Source organism: Diospyros lotus, chromosome 9 (genome assembly GCF_014633365.1).
Source record: "Diospyros lotus cultivar Yz01 chromosome 9, ASM1463336v1, whole genome shotgun sequence".
Taxonomy (NCBI): domain Eukaryota; kingdom Viridiplantae; phylum Streptophyta; class Magnoliopsida; order Ericales; family Ebenaceae; genus Diospyros; species Diospyros lotus.
Window position 1 is genome coordinate 37,107,959 of NC_068346.1, and position 16,861 is coordinate 37,124,819.

General features: G+C 36.9%; 3 protein-coding genes across 10 annotated transcripts; 2 read left to right on the plus strand and 1 right to left on the minus strand.

Moving 5' to 3' along the window:
* Positions 1-1,150: 1,150 nt before the first annotated feature.
* On the minus strand, positions 1,151-6,291 carry LOC127810622 (tobamovirus multiplication protein 1-like). Of its 4 annotated transcripts, none has more exons than XM_052350190.1 (11): positions 5,985-6,129; positions 4,487-5,904; positions 4,097-4,315; positions 3,360-3,452; positions 3,185-3,256; positions 3,002-3,074; positions 2,792-2,837; positions 2,626-2,689; positions 1,987-2,040; positions 1,823-1,900; positions 1,159-1,543 (listed from the first exon to the last, which is right to left on the minus strand). In XM_052350190.1, exons 3-11 carry the CDS (start codon positions 4,244-4,246, stop codon positions 1,448-1,450), a joined length of 726 nt encoding a protein of 241 aa, XP_052206150.1. In that variant the 5' UTR covers positions 4,247-4,315; positions 4,487-5,904; positions 5,985-6,129; the 3' UTR covers positions 1,159-1,447. The 4 variants fall into 4 exon arrangements, 3 of the variants coding, with proteins under 3 accessions (XP_052206150.1, XP_052206148.1, XP_052206149.1); XM_052350189.1 differs by lacking the exon at positions 4,487-5,904 and having other exon boundaries at positions 1,162-1,543; positions 4,097-4,149; positions 4,225-4,315; positions 5,985-6,291; XM_052350188.1 differs by lacking the exon at positions 4,487-5,904 and having other exon boundaries at positions 1,161-1,543; positions 5,985-6,291.
* Positions 6,292-8,216: 1,925 nt separating this feature from the next.
* Positions 8,217-13,059, plus strand: LOC127810274 (probable protein phosphatase 2C 9). 5 transcript variants are annotated; one of them, XM_052349654.1, is made up of 6 exons: positions 8,232-8,514; positions 8,601-8,775; positions 9,417-9,656; positions 9,785-10,061; positions 12,287-12,441; positions 12,560-13,059. In XM_052349654.1, exons 2-6 carry the CDS (start codon positions 8,746-8,748, stop codon positions 12,698-12,700), a joined length of 843 nt encoding a protein of 280 aa, XP_052205614.1. In that variant the 5' UTR covers positions 8,232-8,514; positions 8,601-8,745; the 3' UTR covers positions 12,701-13,059. The 5 variants fall into 5 exon arrangements, with proteins under 5 accessions (XP_052205617.1, XP_052205616.1, XP_052205614.1 ...); XM_052349653.1 differs by having other exon boundaries at positions 8,648-8,775; XM_052349655.1 differs by having other exon boundaries at positions 8,668-8,775.
* LOC127810273 (uncharacterized) lies at positions 12,952-15,850 on the plus strand. Its single transcript, XM_052349652.1, has 5 exons — positions 12,952-13,088; positions 14,399-15,057; positions 15,170-15,262; positions 15,366-15,433; positions 15,521-15,850. Exons 2-5 carry the CDS (start codon positions 14,434-14,436, stop codon positions 15,678-15,680), a joined length of 945 nt encoding a protein of 314 aa, XP_052205612.1. The 5' UTR covers positions 12,952-13,088; positions 14,399-14,433; the 3' UTR covers positions 15,681-15,850.
* The last annotated feature ends 1,011 nt before the right edge of the window (positions 15,851-16,861 follow it).

A 16,861-nucleotide genomic window follows, 5' to 3' on the forward strand; every position in this document is an offset into this window, starting at 1 on the left:
TTTTTCTCCTAATTTTATGGAAACTAGTGCATCACCTGTGTGATGCACGAATATCGCAAGAAAAAATATAATCGTTAAAACAGAAGTTACATAATTCAGTAGTTATAACAAATGAAAATCATAATAAAGAAGTAGAAAATAAACAAAATAATCATGTTACAATCGTCAGAAATGAACAAACATACAACAAAATTAGTTATTCAATTATTTAGGAATATATATGCCCTTTTTTGTCTGATCTTTTTTTATTTTTAACCTTTTTTATGCTTTTATTATAGTCTTTCTACTAATACATATGTGTGTATTTAACAAAAGAAAAATGCTATTGGTACACCTATTTTGTACATCTTGGGCTACCATAAGGGGGTATTATGACAAAAAAAACCCCTCATGAGGCGCATAAAGGCGCGTGAGGCGTATGTGAGACGCAGGATATTTTGGTTATAATACCCCTTTATGTAGCCCAAGATGTACAAAATGGGTATACATTTAGCATGATTCTTAACAAAAGATTGTATCCAACGTCTATAGTATTTGTGACTCGTTAGAGTGAGGTTAACGTTTATCATTTTTAACATAATATTTTCACTTTGATGCATGAAACACTAAAAATGTGACATGTCTTATTTTGAATTCTCAGTAGTACTTTGAATTTCGTGTAAATTATAAATACCCCATACTATAAATATGGGGTCAAAAACTATTATACAAACATAAAAAAATGCATATTGTTAGCAGTCGTAGACTAAGTATCATTCTGGATCAACCACGTAAAAACTCTCACGTATTATTTGTTGATTGTGCTATTATTTTCTTCTCCTCGTGTTCGTAATCATTTTATCAGTACGTGTCAACGAATCACAATCGACTAATTCTAAATGTCGACGATAAGAATATGAGTTTCATAAAAAAAAAAAATATTCAATATAAAGATAACATATTTGTATTAGGTAATTTGAATACACATAAAAAATAAAATATATTTTAAAATTATAAAAATTATTAATTGTCATGTATTTATATTATAACATCATCATATAATATTATTAAATTATGATATCACAATAATACAATGACGTGACATTACCATTGTATTAATAACTAGTTTACAGTTTTACAATTACTAATAGTAAACGTATTGACATAATATGACAATCCAATAATATATATATATATATATATACATACTAATTTGTTTAGTATATTGGGTCCAAGACGGGATCGAACCAAACTTGTTCGGTCTTGTCTTGGACCAAGTTTTTCGAACTAAAATTTGAACACCCGAATCAACCAAGTAACAGAATTAGAGACAGGATTTACAAGAATCAATGAATGAGAGGGAAACACAATCTCAGCAACTCAACCAAAGCTATATTAATTGGATCTCTTTGTTTAAGCGTCTACTACCCACAATGAAATTGCCAGGCAAAAAGAATCCGCCTTTCATCTATCTAATGGAATGATACTGATCGGATGATACATGCTTTGGTGGCAGCTTGCGAAGGATGAAAAGCACCAGAGCCGAAGGGAAAATCTCAACCATCTGAAGAACAGAAGAAGAAGAGCATACATCATCGCTCAGAGATAACATTCATACTCAAAACTCAGAAACTCCCAGTATAAGAAAGCTTAGAAAATAACTGGATTTCAGTTGGGTCGATTCATTTCCTGTCAAAAATGATCTCTCAGCCAAATCATTTTATGATGAAGTCACCCGAAATGAATCCGTATCACGATGATGCAGCATGCCATCGAGAAGAATCTGGGCTAATTTTGCCTAGGGGAGGTAGTGATTGATTTAAAACGTCGAAACAAGGGTTACCGTGTAATAGACAAGATCTAGCACAGGGTGATCCAGGACATCGACATCAGCATCCTCATCGAAGGCAGAAAGAGCACCCTATATCTCAAAACAGTCAAAGATGATCTGGTCTTGTGCATTAAACTCGGATTAAATGTTGAACTACACATCATCAGTGACCTTACCACAAAGCATCTTATCAAGAAACAAGTGCAACAAATTCCTGTTACCAAGCCAACCTGCAAGCCCCACATATTAATCAATTGATCAGACGAAATAAATGTATCAAAAAATTAGAATTTCAAATTGTTTTGCCCTAAACACGACCAGTTATTCAGTTATTTATTGTGCATAGTGTGGATACCTAAACTCAATGTCAAATGTTCCATGACAATGCATGATCCATGATCCATTATTGTAAATTATAAGCTTTGGGGTACTTCGACAACCCACTTAGGCTTAGCATTAGACATGTCTGTAAACCTACCAAGCTCCTACTTTTCGGCCCTTGTGCTGAGTTTTATAGCAGAGATACAGAAGAATTTCTTGAATAACTACTTTCTAGCTAACTGATTGAGAGGAATATTTTTCTGTGTTATTTCTGTTCGACACAAAATACCAAGATGGGAACACGAGTAACTAGGAAATAAATAGTCATGTGTTTGGGGAGTTAGAAAAAGGGCATATACAAGAACTATGTCCAAAATTTTGCAAATTAGAAAAAGAAAAAGAGGATTAAAAGTCAATAGCAGGTGCTACAAATTTACCATCACTTTCATCTGTATACACAACAGGAAATCCTAACGGACACTGCAAATACAGACCTCATGAAGCTTTTTGCGGCGACCAGAAGATTCAATGGGGAATCGCCTCAGCATAATGAACAACCTACACGATAAAGGACTTGTTAAAGCACATAACATAAACAGATCTGCAACACTTCAGCACAAACATATAAGAGCTGTTTTTTTTTCTTTATCTGATCAGTACCTCCCACCATACATCAAAAATCCCAAAGCAGCACAGAACGAAATAACTGCAAAATAAACAAGATCAGCATTCTCTTCTCATTCTTCTTGATCATACAACAGATTTATTTTTCATTCTTAAACCTATGCATCCACTATTAGAACTTGCATATTTAACTATACATCAAGCTAGCAAGTGCATGAGAATAAATTTAAGTTTGATGATACTGACCAGAAAAAAAGAGTTTCGCAACTTCAACTGCATCAGGACTTTGGTTGATTCTTATGTAGATCCATATGCATAACTATGGTCAACAAATTCATTAATAACCAGGATCAAAATAAAGTTATGCCGTATATCTATTTTCCCATGTGATAAATAGTTCGTAAGGAGGAATTAGATGCACCTACCCACCTGAGTAAAATATACAGCTCCATTTATAATAAAGTATGCGGGCCTAAGTTTATCCATTGGAAGGTTTCTTGCCTGCAATAATCATGGGATCAGTTTATCGACATTAATATAGCATGATAGTAACTTGTATGGTATAAGACAACATGCAAAAGGGCGTTGGTCGGGAGTACAGCACCTGATGATATATTTCGGCCCAGAATAAGACCAGTAATGTATAGGTGGAGAAAAATAGAAGTCCAGGAAGATCCAGAAGCATCATTCCCAATGCCTGAAAATTTTGTAGGCAGTACAACTACAATGGAGGTACTAAACTAATAAAGGAGCAACAGCACAAACCTTAGACAAGATGTTAACAAAGATCTGGTCCAGTCTGTGAATGTAGTGATATAATCAAATAGGGGAAATTTCAAGGGAAAAGAAGATGTAGGCAGTAGCAACCAAAAGAATTGTAGCCTTATATTGTCAAAATTCACATGCTGCTATGTCTTAAAGCCAAATTGGAAGGGACACTATGACATATATTAAACATAATACACCACAAATGCATATCTTGAAAGTCCTGGATGGTACCATAAGTATACATAAGACTTCTAAATTATATATTATATTTTCTTTTTCTTTTCTGATGCTTCGTTATAAGACTGCTTCTCGGTTGCTATTTTTTAGTTTTAAGAAGGCTTTCTCCAAATTGAACCATCACGCTGTTTGCATAAAATTTGTACACTGATTCAGCTGCACAAAACCTCTCACTATTCAAAACTTCAGGCCATATACTTCTGAAAAGATGTCTAATTCAAATCCATTACTTTAATAGATGCTGTAGAGATCTCTGAATAATGATAAATACTATCTTGATAAGATATTAAGTATATAAGAGCACATCCTTCCAGAATCCAGTTTGAAGACACTTACTTTCGGTCCAAGATGAAATACGCTTTTGTAAAGTCCAAAGAGGATAGCCCTTACTGTCAAAATGCAATTAGTTTTTATCGAGCATAATACATACCCACAACAATGTGATCGCGAGTCGTGACACTTACATCCATTAACAACAAAATTCATCAAGTGGAAAACTTTTTGTGTCGTCCAACCATACTCTGGTACTCTCAATTGAATGCGGATGAGTTGTACCTGAAATTAGAAGCAAACATGCCATTTAGGAAAGAAATCACAAGCAGTATGGCAACTATTGAGTGGTTCGATCAATGTAGGTGCCAATAAAAGAAATCAAGAAGATAAGACATTGGTAGAGGTGATAATGAAACATTGGTCCTGGTGATAAGACAGAGAGAGCATAAGTACCTTAGACTTGCTGCGAACCAACTTAAAGAAATGGACCCATATGTCCAACTACAAATACTTGGGGCAACAACTTGTTGAGCTGAGTTAATATGAAACAACTGAAAAGTACAAGAAAATATATGGCTAGGAAAGAAGACCCTATTTGTGGTATGGTTATGACAAACTATACAATAAACTTCTTATTACCATCCAATCAATTAATGCCAATAAACAATCCAACTTTTATTGCAGTAGCAATGTACATTAGATAAGACAAATCAAATGGCATACTCACCCTAAAGGAGTTGCCCTAGGTTACAAGTTGGTGAAAGACCGGAAAGAGAAGAGGACACTTGTACAAGACTACAGGTAAGCATCTTGTTGTCTGACAATCACATGCAACTGGCACATTTGACCATCCTTTCAGGACCATCTCGGGACAATGATAGACAGTTTGATGTCTTGAATGCATGCACAGGTAACCATACAGAAAAAAATGAAGCGAATTTAACTTGAAAACCTTTAACTAACTGGAACAGTAAATCATCTAAATCCATGTTTAAGAGAGCTCAGCGATGATCATATTTTATCCAGCATTTTGACTTCCCATCTTCTATCTTCCTTCCATTTCCTAATTTTCCCTCTCCTATTCTTGTTTACTTGCACTATGTTCGGCGATAGGATGGGTGGATGGAAGGGAAAAGGAAGTGAATGTATTTACATAATTACATACATGTAAAAATACATGTAAATGAGTTATATTATTTTCTTTTCCCTTAACAAATCCTAGTTCCAAATGGAGGGTCAGTGTTTTGAACTTACATCCAGAGTAGTAATTCTCATTTGTCTGTTTAATAAGTCAGTGCTACCTCAATACAGTCAAGAATTCACCTCTAAATGTGTATATAATTATCATTTCACACTTATATTAGATGAAATGTGGGCTGCTTAACATCCTTTAACAGATAATTGACCTCTAAATCGCAAAGAAAAACATGTTAAGATTGAATCTTCAACTTGATCCATTCTGAGCAGTGTTTAGTCCTGAAACCTCACATCATAACGTGCTGATATCTGGGTGGTGGAAAAATGCTATCCGTACTCCTTGGAGTACATAATGCAGCTAAAATGATAAAAATATTCCTGCGGTGAGGTGGCGTGAGACGGTGAGACACAAGGGGTAGTTTAGTCATTTGTGCGCGTGGGTAGCTCAAGGCGTATGTAGAAGTAGGATGGGTGGTGCGGTATGTATACAGTTTCTTTCTTTTTAATAAATCATCATTGATTTCAAACGATATTCCGGCAGATATCTATTGTTTTGCTTCTGATTTCCTAATGCAAGGCAATAAAAACCTAACTCCATTCTTCGTTTTTCATCTGCCAAAAATCCAGTCGCTTATGGCGAATCTCAAATATCCATCCCTCCAACAATAGATAATCTGCGTTGAGTGTCCGAAAAATTAAGCAAAAAACTTATAAAAGACATGGGAAAAGGAAGAAAGGAAGAGGAGAAGGGTACCAGGGCGACGAAGGCGACGAATGCATATGCGACAGAGAGAGCATAGAAGATGGCTTGCTCCCGTTGTGGGGAGTCCTCTGGTTGGTGATTCCACCACTTCAATAACCCACTGCTCTTTTCTCCCGCTCTCGCCATTAAGCTGTACGTTCTCGCCATTGATGAGACCCAGAAAAATCTCGAGCCGTGATTGAGGAACAAGAAGAAGAGAAGAGCTTTCGAGGTCGCAGGGACACGTGGAGTTTGAACAGCGAGCCACGACGCAATGTCTTCATAACAGAACAGAAGGACCGAATTGCCAAGTCGTCTCTCTCGCTTTATTTTGTAACTTGTGAATGAAATTTATTCAATTAAGGTTGATATAAATTAAGAGGGTTTTTAATTTTTAGTGTTTTAATAAATAAAACTTGCCTAGAATTGTTCACAACAACGGTTTTTTTTCGGGTTCAAGAATATATTAAATTTATAAAAAATTAAAAGACAAATAGTTTTTCACTTATTGACTTTAATCTCTATAAATAAACGATAATTCCTTCTATTTAGGTAAGATAAAAATTTTATTTAAATTATTAAATTTTTTTATTTTCTTATATTTATGTAGACCAATTTAAGTATCGAAAGATTCATAGAACAGATATGTTACATCTTTAACTATTTTCTTTTTTGTAGATTTTTTAAAAATTAGAAAATTAAGACAAATGTTCTATTATAATTATAAATTTATTGTTATATTTAAATGATAATCATTGTGGAAGGAACAAAAAGAATGATTGATTTTTAAAAAAATTATTATATATGAAATTATGAACCATTAATCAAACTGATGAACTACCAAATGGACTGATTGGTTTATATTTTCCTTTCATAAATTGTTAAGATTTGAGTCAACCTCTATAATTGATGATAAGCTAGCTGTTATAACTATCGGGTAGAACTCACCCTCAAAAGACAACTGTTAAGGGGAGGGTGGCCAAGAGATTATAAACTCCACACCAAAAATTTGAACTTCCAATGTAAAACAAGTTTCATACCTCGCGATATGAACCATAACACATGCCACATTAATCTTTGTTTGAATCTTATGTCATTGCAATACCTGATGTGAACATCAAACTCAGTCTTCTCACGGAAAAATCTAAGTAAACTCCCTTCCAAAGAGAGAACTAAGAAAGGTAAGAATGAGGAATAAATGGAAATTGAAAACTTTTTGATATGAAATGAGAGTAGAAAAATAATATTTTTTGAAAAAATAAAAAATAGAAATGTGAGGTAAAAATGTAAATAAAAATATATAGAGTTTTTTAATAAATATAATTTATAATATATAAAATTATAAAAATTAATTATTCAATTAACAACAGTATCGAACAATTGACGGCGCGAGAAAACTAAGCAATCAAACTTGAAAACAACAATCTTGTGAGCAATTGAATTGATGACAGCACGAGTATCGAGCACTAAACAATCTGTAACAAGTGAGAATCGAACAATTGGAGTTGGAAACGACGACCTTGGAGTAGTTGCATAGAGTATCGAGTAACTAATTGATAAGGAAACGACGATAAAGGGACAATCTATCACAGTCAAAGATGAGAAGATTGAGTCAAGAAATGATTTTGGACTTCAAATAAAAGAAATTAAGGCTAGGGCACGAAGATTGAGGAGTAAGGAGAATAAATTCAAAAAATATCAATTATATATTTATTGGTTATAGATGAAATTTCTTTCATCTCTAATTAGTGTCCGTCGTTAGAAACTTGTTTCCAATTGAAGACGCATTTATGATAATTTAATTTTATTATGAAATGATCTCAAAATGTTTTAGTTATATAAATAACTCAACAAATATTTTTGAACGTTTCAACATTTTTGAAATGAGAAACATTTCAAAAACATTGAAAGAAAGTCTTCGAGCTATTTATATACATCAGAGGGAATAAGGGTGGGAGGTAAAAGAAAAATGAGTAATAATTAGTTATTTATTAGTATAATTATCCATAAATCGTTGATTATCAACATATAAGTATGATTATAAATGTAAAGTTTGAATATTTTTAGGAGAAATTTGAAAAGATTAACTGGAAAAGTAGGCACCTTTCGATTCCTTCCAGGTTGAAAGGGGTAAAGGGGCTGACCAAGTGAGAGGAAAGTGATGAAATAGATGCAACAAAGGGCTGTAAAGAAACAAATAAACAAACAGTGCCTCCCATGGGGCTGTAAAGACCAAGGAATGTACGTAATAAAGAAACAAAGAAAGTCAACGAGGGGAGGGGCCAAGCGGTAGCCATTAACAATACCAAGAAAAATTGTTCTGCAAACCGAACCCAGTTTTTCTTGGAAACTCCCCATAAGAAACCCAAATCCCCCATCTAGTCCTTTCTCAAAACACTGCGCGCATATTGACTAAGTAAAAGGTCATTATATATATATATATATCTGTATTCTGTATAAGGACTAAGTCAGCGGCAGGCACAAAAAATTGATAATCAGCCCTGTGTTTTTCTCGTTGTTTATTCGAAGAGTTTTTGGATTGGTAAGTGAATTCTGAGTTCTGAGATACCGTCTGTTAATTTGCCTTGCTTTTCCTGTTTCTGGAACTGATTTTGGGTGGCTTCGAAGGGTTTTCTTGTGTTTGTTATTCTGGGTACTCTTGTTTTGATGATCAGAATTATTGAGTCGCTGGCAGCTTTTGAAGTTCATCGTTTCCGAAGAAGCGGTACATGCTAGGTTGTATAGGAGCAGTTGCAAACTGGGTCTGAATTTTATGGATAATCTATGCTGCTTCGGTTCTCAGGTGGGATACTATTAGTCTTCAATTTTTGAGATTTTCACTTCCTTTCGTTCCTCAATACTTTTTTTGTTTGTTTCTGAATTTCCTGCTATTTTGATGTGCTCCAGGGCTTTTGATCCATTGAATTTTAAGTTTTGCTTTATTGGGAAGATTATAAATTGTTTGAAGAGAGATGTGGGTTGGGTGGGGGGGGGGGGGGGGGGGGGGGTGTTAAACTTTAATTAGGGTTTCAGTTGAATAAAAGGAAGAGACCTAATTATGTCCTGTGTGAGGAAACTTTGCCTAATTTTGTGATGTCTTATCCGGGAAACTATACTAGTTCGGTTGCTTTGCTCAGAAACTATAAATTCTTCGAGTGTTTTCTGATCTTTCATTGATTTTGATATTGTAACTACCATTTACCTGCCCAAAGAAAACAAGGCACGAACAATCGATTGCAGATGAGTTGTCTGATATTAGCCCTATGGGTTTGTTTTAAGTTTAGCCATATGGATTTACAAGCTCAGTAATGCTCAATTTTCATCTGAAGAAGATCATAGTAGTTGGTTGAACAGCTTGCGTACGGGCCCTTATGTTTTCAGTGCCTGGTTTAATTATCTTCATATGAAACATTGTATAAAGTTAAACATCTCCTACAACTTCAGTTTGCAGGGGGCCGTTCATCATCTGAATCTGGCAAAGGCAGAAGCCATCGAGGGCCTGTCAAGTTTGGTTTCAGTATGGTAAAAGGGAAGGCAAATCATCCCATGGAGGATTATCACGTTGCTAAATTTGTTATGCACCAAGGACGTGAGCTTGGCCTTTTTGCTATTTATGATGGGCATCTGGGAGATAGTGTGCCTGCCTATCTGCAAAAGCATTTACTTCCCAACATCTTAAAGGAGGTTAGATATCGGTTTGCAATGGCTTACTCTGATCAGTAATTTTATTACTGCAGTTTGTCAGTCTTATGGACATTATTTTGGACCAGATATAATCTTAATTCTTGCAGTTTGTTATTCAATAATTTCAGGAAGAGTTTTGGACTGATCCAAGAACGTCCATTTCTAAAGCTTATAAGAGCACGGATCAATTAATTCTGTCGCACAATCCTGATTTGGGAAGAGGTGGATCCACTGCTGTCACTGCAATTCTTATAAATGGTCAAAAGCTTTGGGTTGCCAATGTTGGAGATTCACGAGCAGTCCTTTCGAAGAGTGGGCAAGCAATTCAACTGACCATTGATCATGAGCCCAATACTGAGAGGGACAGCATTGAAGACAGGGGTGGATTTGTCTCAAATATACCAGGTTCAGTCCATGGTCTATTGTCTTTGTCTTACCTGAAGCTAATATTTCAAATATAGTGAATATGGCTTATCTGCATGCTTGAACCCATTGAATTTTCTCCATGGTCTCTTGAAATGGCTTGAATCTTTGAATCACCATTCTCCTGTGCAGTTTTACTTCATCAACTTCTTGATACTCTACTTGATGTTACACCACGACTCTGCTCTGCATTCTGGGGTTCCACCAAGAATGCGCTCCTCCAAATGAAGGATTGATTGTTTATCATCATCACCATCACCACATGCCATAAATCCACTAGATGGGTCGACAACATTAATTCTAGCCCTCAATTCATTCATAATGAAAGATCCAATAATGCAGCCTTGCTTCTTTATCCACCCTCAAAACCAGCTGTGCATAGGGAGTCTACTTTTCCACACTAAAAGTGTTGAGGGAATTACTCCATTCACCAGCTGAATATATTGTCTATTCTTTAAGGAAAATGTTGTGAGTTGTGGATGGGTTGCTTCTACTTTCCGTAGGATCCTTTTTTTCATGAACTCAGGGATACTCTATCTTATATATATAAGGAACCAAATCTTGAGTCAACAGGTTTAGTTACCATAAATTCAAGCATGGCTCAAGCCCTTGTTTAGCACTGATCCAGCACTATCTTGAGTTAACAGGTCAAGTGCTTGTCTAATGCAATCTAATGGTAACTATAGTGCTGTAGTGGTGGCTTCTGGTTGATCACTTTGTCCAGTGCCTATCTAGCATGGTAGCACCTATCCAATGTCACCTGTCCTAGTGAAATCTAAACATAACATTTTAGTCATGAAATTTGCCAACAAAATCAGACGTAAAAGACTATATTGTAACCTGTTAACTGGATGTTGTTGGAAGGGTAAGTGCAGAAGGCATGGCTAACTTTTTCCAGAATTGAGCTAGACTCCAATTGATCTCTTGGAGCTCGAGGAAGCTGAACTTATCCCATTAGCAAGCTGCTGGAACAGTTTGTTACACTAATATGTATTAGGCCCATGTTGATGATAAACTCCGGGAATCATGAATTGTAAGGTGCAGTTTAACCAAGTTGGCAACAAATCAGATCACGCTCTTGGAGATGGTTCTCGTTTTCATAGGTAAAGTTTGTGCAGCAACATTAGAACTTGTTTCTTTGGACCCATGCAGCCATGCAATAGACAGTGTTGATAGATGGAGGCGCATGGCATCATATGCCCTGTCTCATTGAGCTTTGAGAATGGGGGATGGAATGCACAAGATACTCATCTTCTTTGCTTTGTATGCAATGGTGAATGGTACTAGAGAAATGTCATATGTATGGTAAAACTAAATTTCAGGTTCTAGGAAAGGACAGGTTATACATTTGGATATTGTCTTTTGGATTGTAGATCACATCCATCTAGACGGAAGATATGGTAACTAACATTTTTGTGTTGCAACTCACCAACCCTCATTTGTCCACACAAATAAGAATCTTATAAGATGAGAAAACAATATGCTCTGCAATAAATGTGTTTAGAAAATGACAATATGCTGAAGAAGGTATCAAATGAAAGGATGGTCTCTATGTGCAGTATGCTCTCTTTGGATGCACCAAGTTGAGGCACAAAATATTTCAAAAATATTAAATGTTTGGAGAGACATTAAAGTTTGATATAAAGTGTATGGGCCTAAATAAAGTTATGACAAAAGACAGAAATACATGGAAGTCTAAAATTCATGTAGCCAACCCCACATAGTGGGATAAAGGCTGGATATGTTGTTGTTATTAAATATTCGGAAGATTTAAAATTCATAGGTTAGGTTTCTCACAGCTTAGTTCAGTCTCCTTCCAGTTACAGCATCTTCGACTATTTTAGTTGGACAGAGCCTATGATAGAAATTGATATTTGTTAGACTGGCCAAGCGTTTAAACTCAGCTTGAAATGGTCTGCGTGCCTAGTGCTGATAGAATCTTCATGCTTTAGTTTTGCCCAAAGCTAAGTTGTCCCCTGCCGATTACTAGATTTGGCCATTACAGTTGGAAGACAATAGATGATAGGTCTTGTTGCTCTTAAACTTGAATTCAAACTATGCTCTGAATTGGAGATTCTTACTATATAATAGTTGTAAGAAGAAGACCATACATCAGGAGATGTTGCAAAAGTGAACAACCAACTGGTTGTCTCTCGTGATTTTATGTTTCCTGCACTCTTTTTAGGCACATGTATTGCGTTGTACAGGAGATGTCGCGAGAGTGAATGGCCAACTCGCTGTTTCTCGTGCTTTTGGAGACAAGAACCTTAAATTACACCTACGGTCTGATCCTGATATAACAGATGCTGATATAGGAGCAGATACAGATCTTCTCATCATTGCAAGTGATGGCTTATGGAAGGTGAATTAATCCCCCCTCCAGATACCTCTCTCTCTCTCTCTCTCTCTCTCTCTCTCTCCTTGCATTTGATTATCCCATGGATAAGTTATTTTTCTTCTCTTGCTTGCAATCTATCCAGGTTATGGATAATCAAGAGGCAGTTAACATTGCGAGAAAGATCAAGGACCCACGGAAGGCAGCGAAGCAACTGGTGGTGGAAGCATTGCGTAAAGAGAGTAAAGACGATATCTCCTGCATTGTGGTTCGTTTTGCGGGTTGAATTTACAAAGAAAGAGCATGATCCCAGCATGCTGGACTGTATGTATATTAGGGATTTCTTTTGCATGGGATGCCATTCCATTCTACAGATCGAACACAAGTTTTAAAAGCAGCTTGGCGTAAAGATGGAAAGTTATGTGGAAATAGGTTACACATGTTGACCACCCTTCTAGCTACTTCCCCTGTAATATATATATGATTTGTTTTCGGTTGTCGTGGCTTTGCTTTCTTCATTCTGGAGACTCACCCTGTCATTTTTATTTGACATTCACAGCAACCAAACAAGTGTGATTGTTGTTGGCAGCCATGGATTATTCTTGTAATAATATTACTTAATGTTGGCTTTGGTTCGGCATTCTACATGGGCTTGAAGCTTACTATGCCATTTGGTGGGTTCTTATTATATTCACGCCTTGACACTGACTTGTATGAAATTAAAGCCCCTCAACTTAATGTCGTAAAACAATGATATTTTAAATGGCCTATAGGGAGTCTTTGTCTCACATTGGTAGAATAGAAGACTTTGATCATCTTTATGTACATTGACTCCACTTGGGCTTATGAGAGCTGTTGGAGAGTTGCGCTTCACGCACATGAGAACAAGCCAATCCAAGGCAAAATCGTCGATTTGCATCTCCCCACCCCTCCTTGTGCACGAGTTAGCCTGCACATTGCAACCTTTTGCTTTTCTTTTTCTTGTCTTACCCAAAACTCCTTTGAATTGGTTTTCAACAATTGAGAGAGACCAGGTCTTTGCTGACCTAGTCTTCTGCTTTTTTACTTCTTATTTGCTTATCTTCTTCAACATCTGAATTGTTCTTTTACTTATCTTCTTTGGCCGATTATCCCTATAAAAGTAGCCCCTTGCTCCACTTGTTAAACAGAGAAAATCATTTGCTCTTCCTTAGTGTTCATTCTACTTGCTGCTCCTATCGTTAATCTGCTGGATTCTTGCACACTGTTCTTACTCTCCGTTTGTTCCCAAACCACATGAGTGCACACGTATTTAGAATGGCTCGTTGTATCTTGGGGATAGGCACTTTGGCTCTTGCACTAATTGTGAGAGGTGGAAATGATCCTTAAGGCCAGTGGCATTTATTGTCATGTCTCAAGTTTCATACCCCAACTGTCCACCTCTGTCATTTTTCCAACACTTAATGAATCATCATATTAATGAAATTATGGGCGATTAAAGAATAAAAATTTCTATATTTATCCTGATTATTGAAAGAATACATTCAAGATTGGATTGGGTTTATGTTTGACTCTCTATATTATCTCCACGTAGCACTGATAATAGCAAATTAATTAATTAACAGAAAGGGAGAGGCCCTATTCTCCTGGTAATCCCATAAAAATGTGTGGATCAGAGTTCGTCGTCTTCCCGGAGCCGTTTACAGTTGGGTTGTAAACCAAAGCCACATATGGGCCGACCGACAATTACCTGATGCATTCATCCACGCATGATTCTCATCGTATTTCTGTTTCTTGACAAAAAATTAGGATCTTTAATCTTGAAGCTTGTAATTATTCACTCACTTGATTTCGTTCTTTGCAACCGGACAAATAGTTGTAGTAGTGCAAGTATTGATTCTTCTTTTCTAGGATTGGCTTCCTAGGAAAGAAGAGAATTGATTGAAGACGTACGATCATGGCGATTTACCAGACCCGATTTAGAGTTTTATCAATTTCCTTGCAGTTTTGAGATAATCTCTTGGGATTAATGATTTAAACATGGCGAGCTGCTTCAGCTTTACAGCGTCGAGAGACCGACTGTACCGGTACTTCTTCGCCTTCTCCGGCCTCCGCTCCGTCGCCACCACCCTCCGAGACGGCACCGTCATGCACTGCTGGGTGCCCAGAATCCACAAACACAGCAAGCCCTCCCTCCTCCTCATCCACGGCTTCGGGGCCAACGCCATGTGGCAGTACGGCGAGGTGCTCCGCCACTTCATCCCGGACTATAACGTGTACGTGCCGGACCTCTTGTTCTTCGGCGGCTCCCACACGCCGCGGCCGGATCGGACGGAGGCGTTCCAGGCGCGGTGTTTGATGAAGCTGATGGAGGAGAATGGGGTGAGGAAGATGAGCCTGATTGGGATCAGCTATGGCGGGTTTGTGGGGTACAGTATGGCGGTGCAGTTTCCGGCGGCGGTGGACAGGATGGTGCTGTGCTGTACGGGTGTGTGCTTGGAGGAGGAGGACATGAAGTCGGGGCTGTTTGTGGTGGCGGACGTGGAGGAAGCGGCCAACATTCTGATGCCGCAGACGCCGGAGAAGCTGAGGGAGTTGATGCGCCTTTCCTACGTCAAGCCTACAAGGGGAGTGCCTTCTTGCATTCTCTCTGATTTCATTCATGTAAGTCACATCTCGCCATTGCTGGTTCTCATCAACTACATTGACCCACATTTGGAAAGCCGCTAATTAATCTTTGAATCTTACCAACATTCATTCGAAAAACCCAATTCAGATTATGTGTAAAGATTACCTAGAAGAGAAGAGAGAACTGATCCGGGAGATACTCAAAGACAGAAAGCTTGCTAATATCCCAAAGATCGATAAGGTTTCATACATTTCCCATTTCACTTTGGTCTCTAATTACAAATCTTTCTGCAAACTCAAAAGACAGTTCTTTCCTGGTTTTCTGGGTTTCCATTACCAAGCAGCGCACACTCATCATCTGGGGAGAGCAAGATCAAATCTTCCCGCTGGAATTGGGTTACAGACTAGAGAGGTAACCTTAATCATAAGTCATTAATTACGGCGGATGGAGTTGTAAACTTATATTCATCAAAGAACACATATGTATATATATATACAGGCATATTGGGGAGAGTGCAGAGCTGGTATTGATCAAGAATGCAGGGCATGCATTGAACCTGGAGAAGCCCAAGGTGTTCATTAAGCACTTGAAGAAGTTCCTGCTTGTTGACCCAACTCCATCGTTCCCACCACCAAAACCATGGAGAGAGCAACTGTAATTATAATTAAGTTGATACATACATCCATCTATCCGGATCCGGTTTTGTTCTTGTGTAGTACTTATTACAAAAGGTTTAATTATCCTTGATTCCAAGGAATGATTTGAAGTGCTTATTTTCTGTACATTAATTCAAACTAATTAACTGATCAACCCTTCATTAATTATTTCCTTAATCATCCTGTTCTCTTAATTTCCTTCCCTCTTGATCTCCTCGAGATGATGGAAAACAACAAATTAACATCCAGGCGCAGTGACTCTGAAAATGGTGTCATATGAACTCGAAACAAGAGGGATAACCTACCCAATAAATTAATGACAAGATCTTAGGAATATCCCAACGCATCACAGAAATACCCAAATAAAGAAATGAAGACTAGTGAACAAATATTGCATCATTTTACCCAAAAACTGTTAAAAGCTAAAGTTAACAATTCAAAGGGAGGCTGGAGAAAAGAAGAAAAATGAGCCAAGTTGGACAAACAAAAGACACAGAAAAATTAAACACAAAAGCATGGTGACTATTAAATATAATAAAAGAAAAGAATTAGAAAAGCATGTGGCAAATGGCTGCTGCCTTGCTAAATTAGCAAGCAGCCAAATTGAAATGTCCATGCTGCTGTGCTTACCCTACTTTTTGAAGAAGTGTTCTCTCATTTCGGCGCCTACCTTAAATTAGAGAGCTGGCAGTCCATCTTTTATTATTTCGTCCTCAATGTCTCTTCATTTCTCTCCACATTACTAACAATAACAAGTCCATTGATGATGGAACCCCAGTTGCTGCGACAACAGTGTAACAGTTTGTGTTCCCAACAATCTTTTATACTTCCACACAGGGCAGGCGAATGGGAGTTGGGGCTAGGCCATTTAAAATTTAGAGCTTTTTTTTTAAAAAAATAGAAAATATAAAATTTTTATTAGGGTCTCTTTTTAATACTAAAATATTTATCATTAGAAATTTATTCGGTCCTTTTAGGTAAAAAAATATTTTTAATGTTAAAATATTTAAATACTTTTACTATTAAATTTGATCAAAAAAGAATTTATTGAGACCCTTTTTTAAGGGGGCTCTAGGCACAGGTCTCATTGACCTATATCTTAAGAAAATAGGTCAAGAAAATAATGTTGTAAAGCATTTTTCAAACAAAAATTTTGAGAAATTAATTATTAGTATTTGACCCA

Excerpts from the sequence above, each read along its gene's own strand:
- LOC127810274 (XM_052349654.1), top strand. The coding sequence starts at position 8,746 with ATGGATAATCTATGCTGCTTCGGTTCTCAG. Across the intron at positions 8,776-9,416 it reads TATGCTGCTTCGGTTCTCAG|TTTGCAGGGGGCCGTTCATC; the intron begins GTGGGATACTAT and ends CTACAACTTCAG. Across the intron at positions 9,657-9,784 it reads TTCCCAACATCTTAAAGGAG|GAAGAGTTTTGGACTGATCC; the intron begins GTTAGATATCGG and ends CAATAATTTCAG.
- LOC127810273 (XM_052349652.1), top strand. The coding sequence starts at position 14,434 with ATGGCGAGCTGCTTCAGCTTTACAGCGTCGAGAGACCGACTGTACCGG. Across the intron at positions 15,058-15,169 it reads TTCTCTCTGATTTCATTCAT|ATTATGTGTAAAGATTACCT; the intron begins GTAAGTCACATC and ends AACCCAATTCAG. Across the intron at positions 15,434-15,520 it reads TTGGGTTACAGACTAGAGAG|GCATATTGGGGAGAGTGCAG; the intron begins GTAACCTTAATC and ends ATATATATACAG.
- LOC127810622 (XM_052350188.1), bottom strand. The coding sequence starts at position 6,140 with ATGGCGAGAACGTACAGCTTAATGGCGAGAGCGGGAGAAAAGAGCAGT. Across the intron at positions 3,075-3,184 it reads GAGCTGTATATTTTACTCAG|TTATGCATATGGATCTACAT; the intron begins GTGGGTAGGTGC and ends TGTTGACCATAG. Across the intron at positions 2,838-3,001 it reads TGCGAAACTCTTTTTTTCTG|TTATTTCGTTCTGTGCTGCT; the intron begins GTCAGTATCATC and ends TTTATTTTGCAG.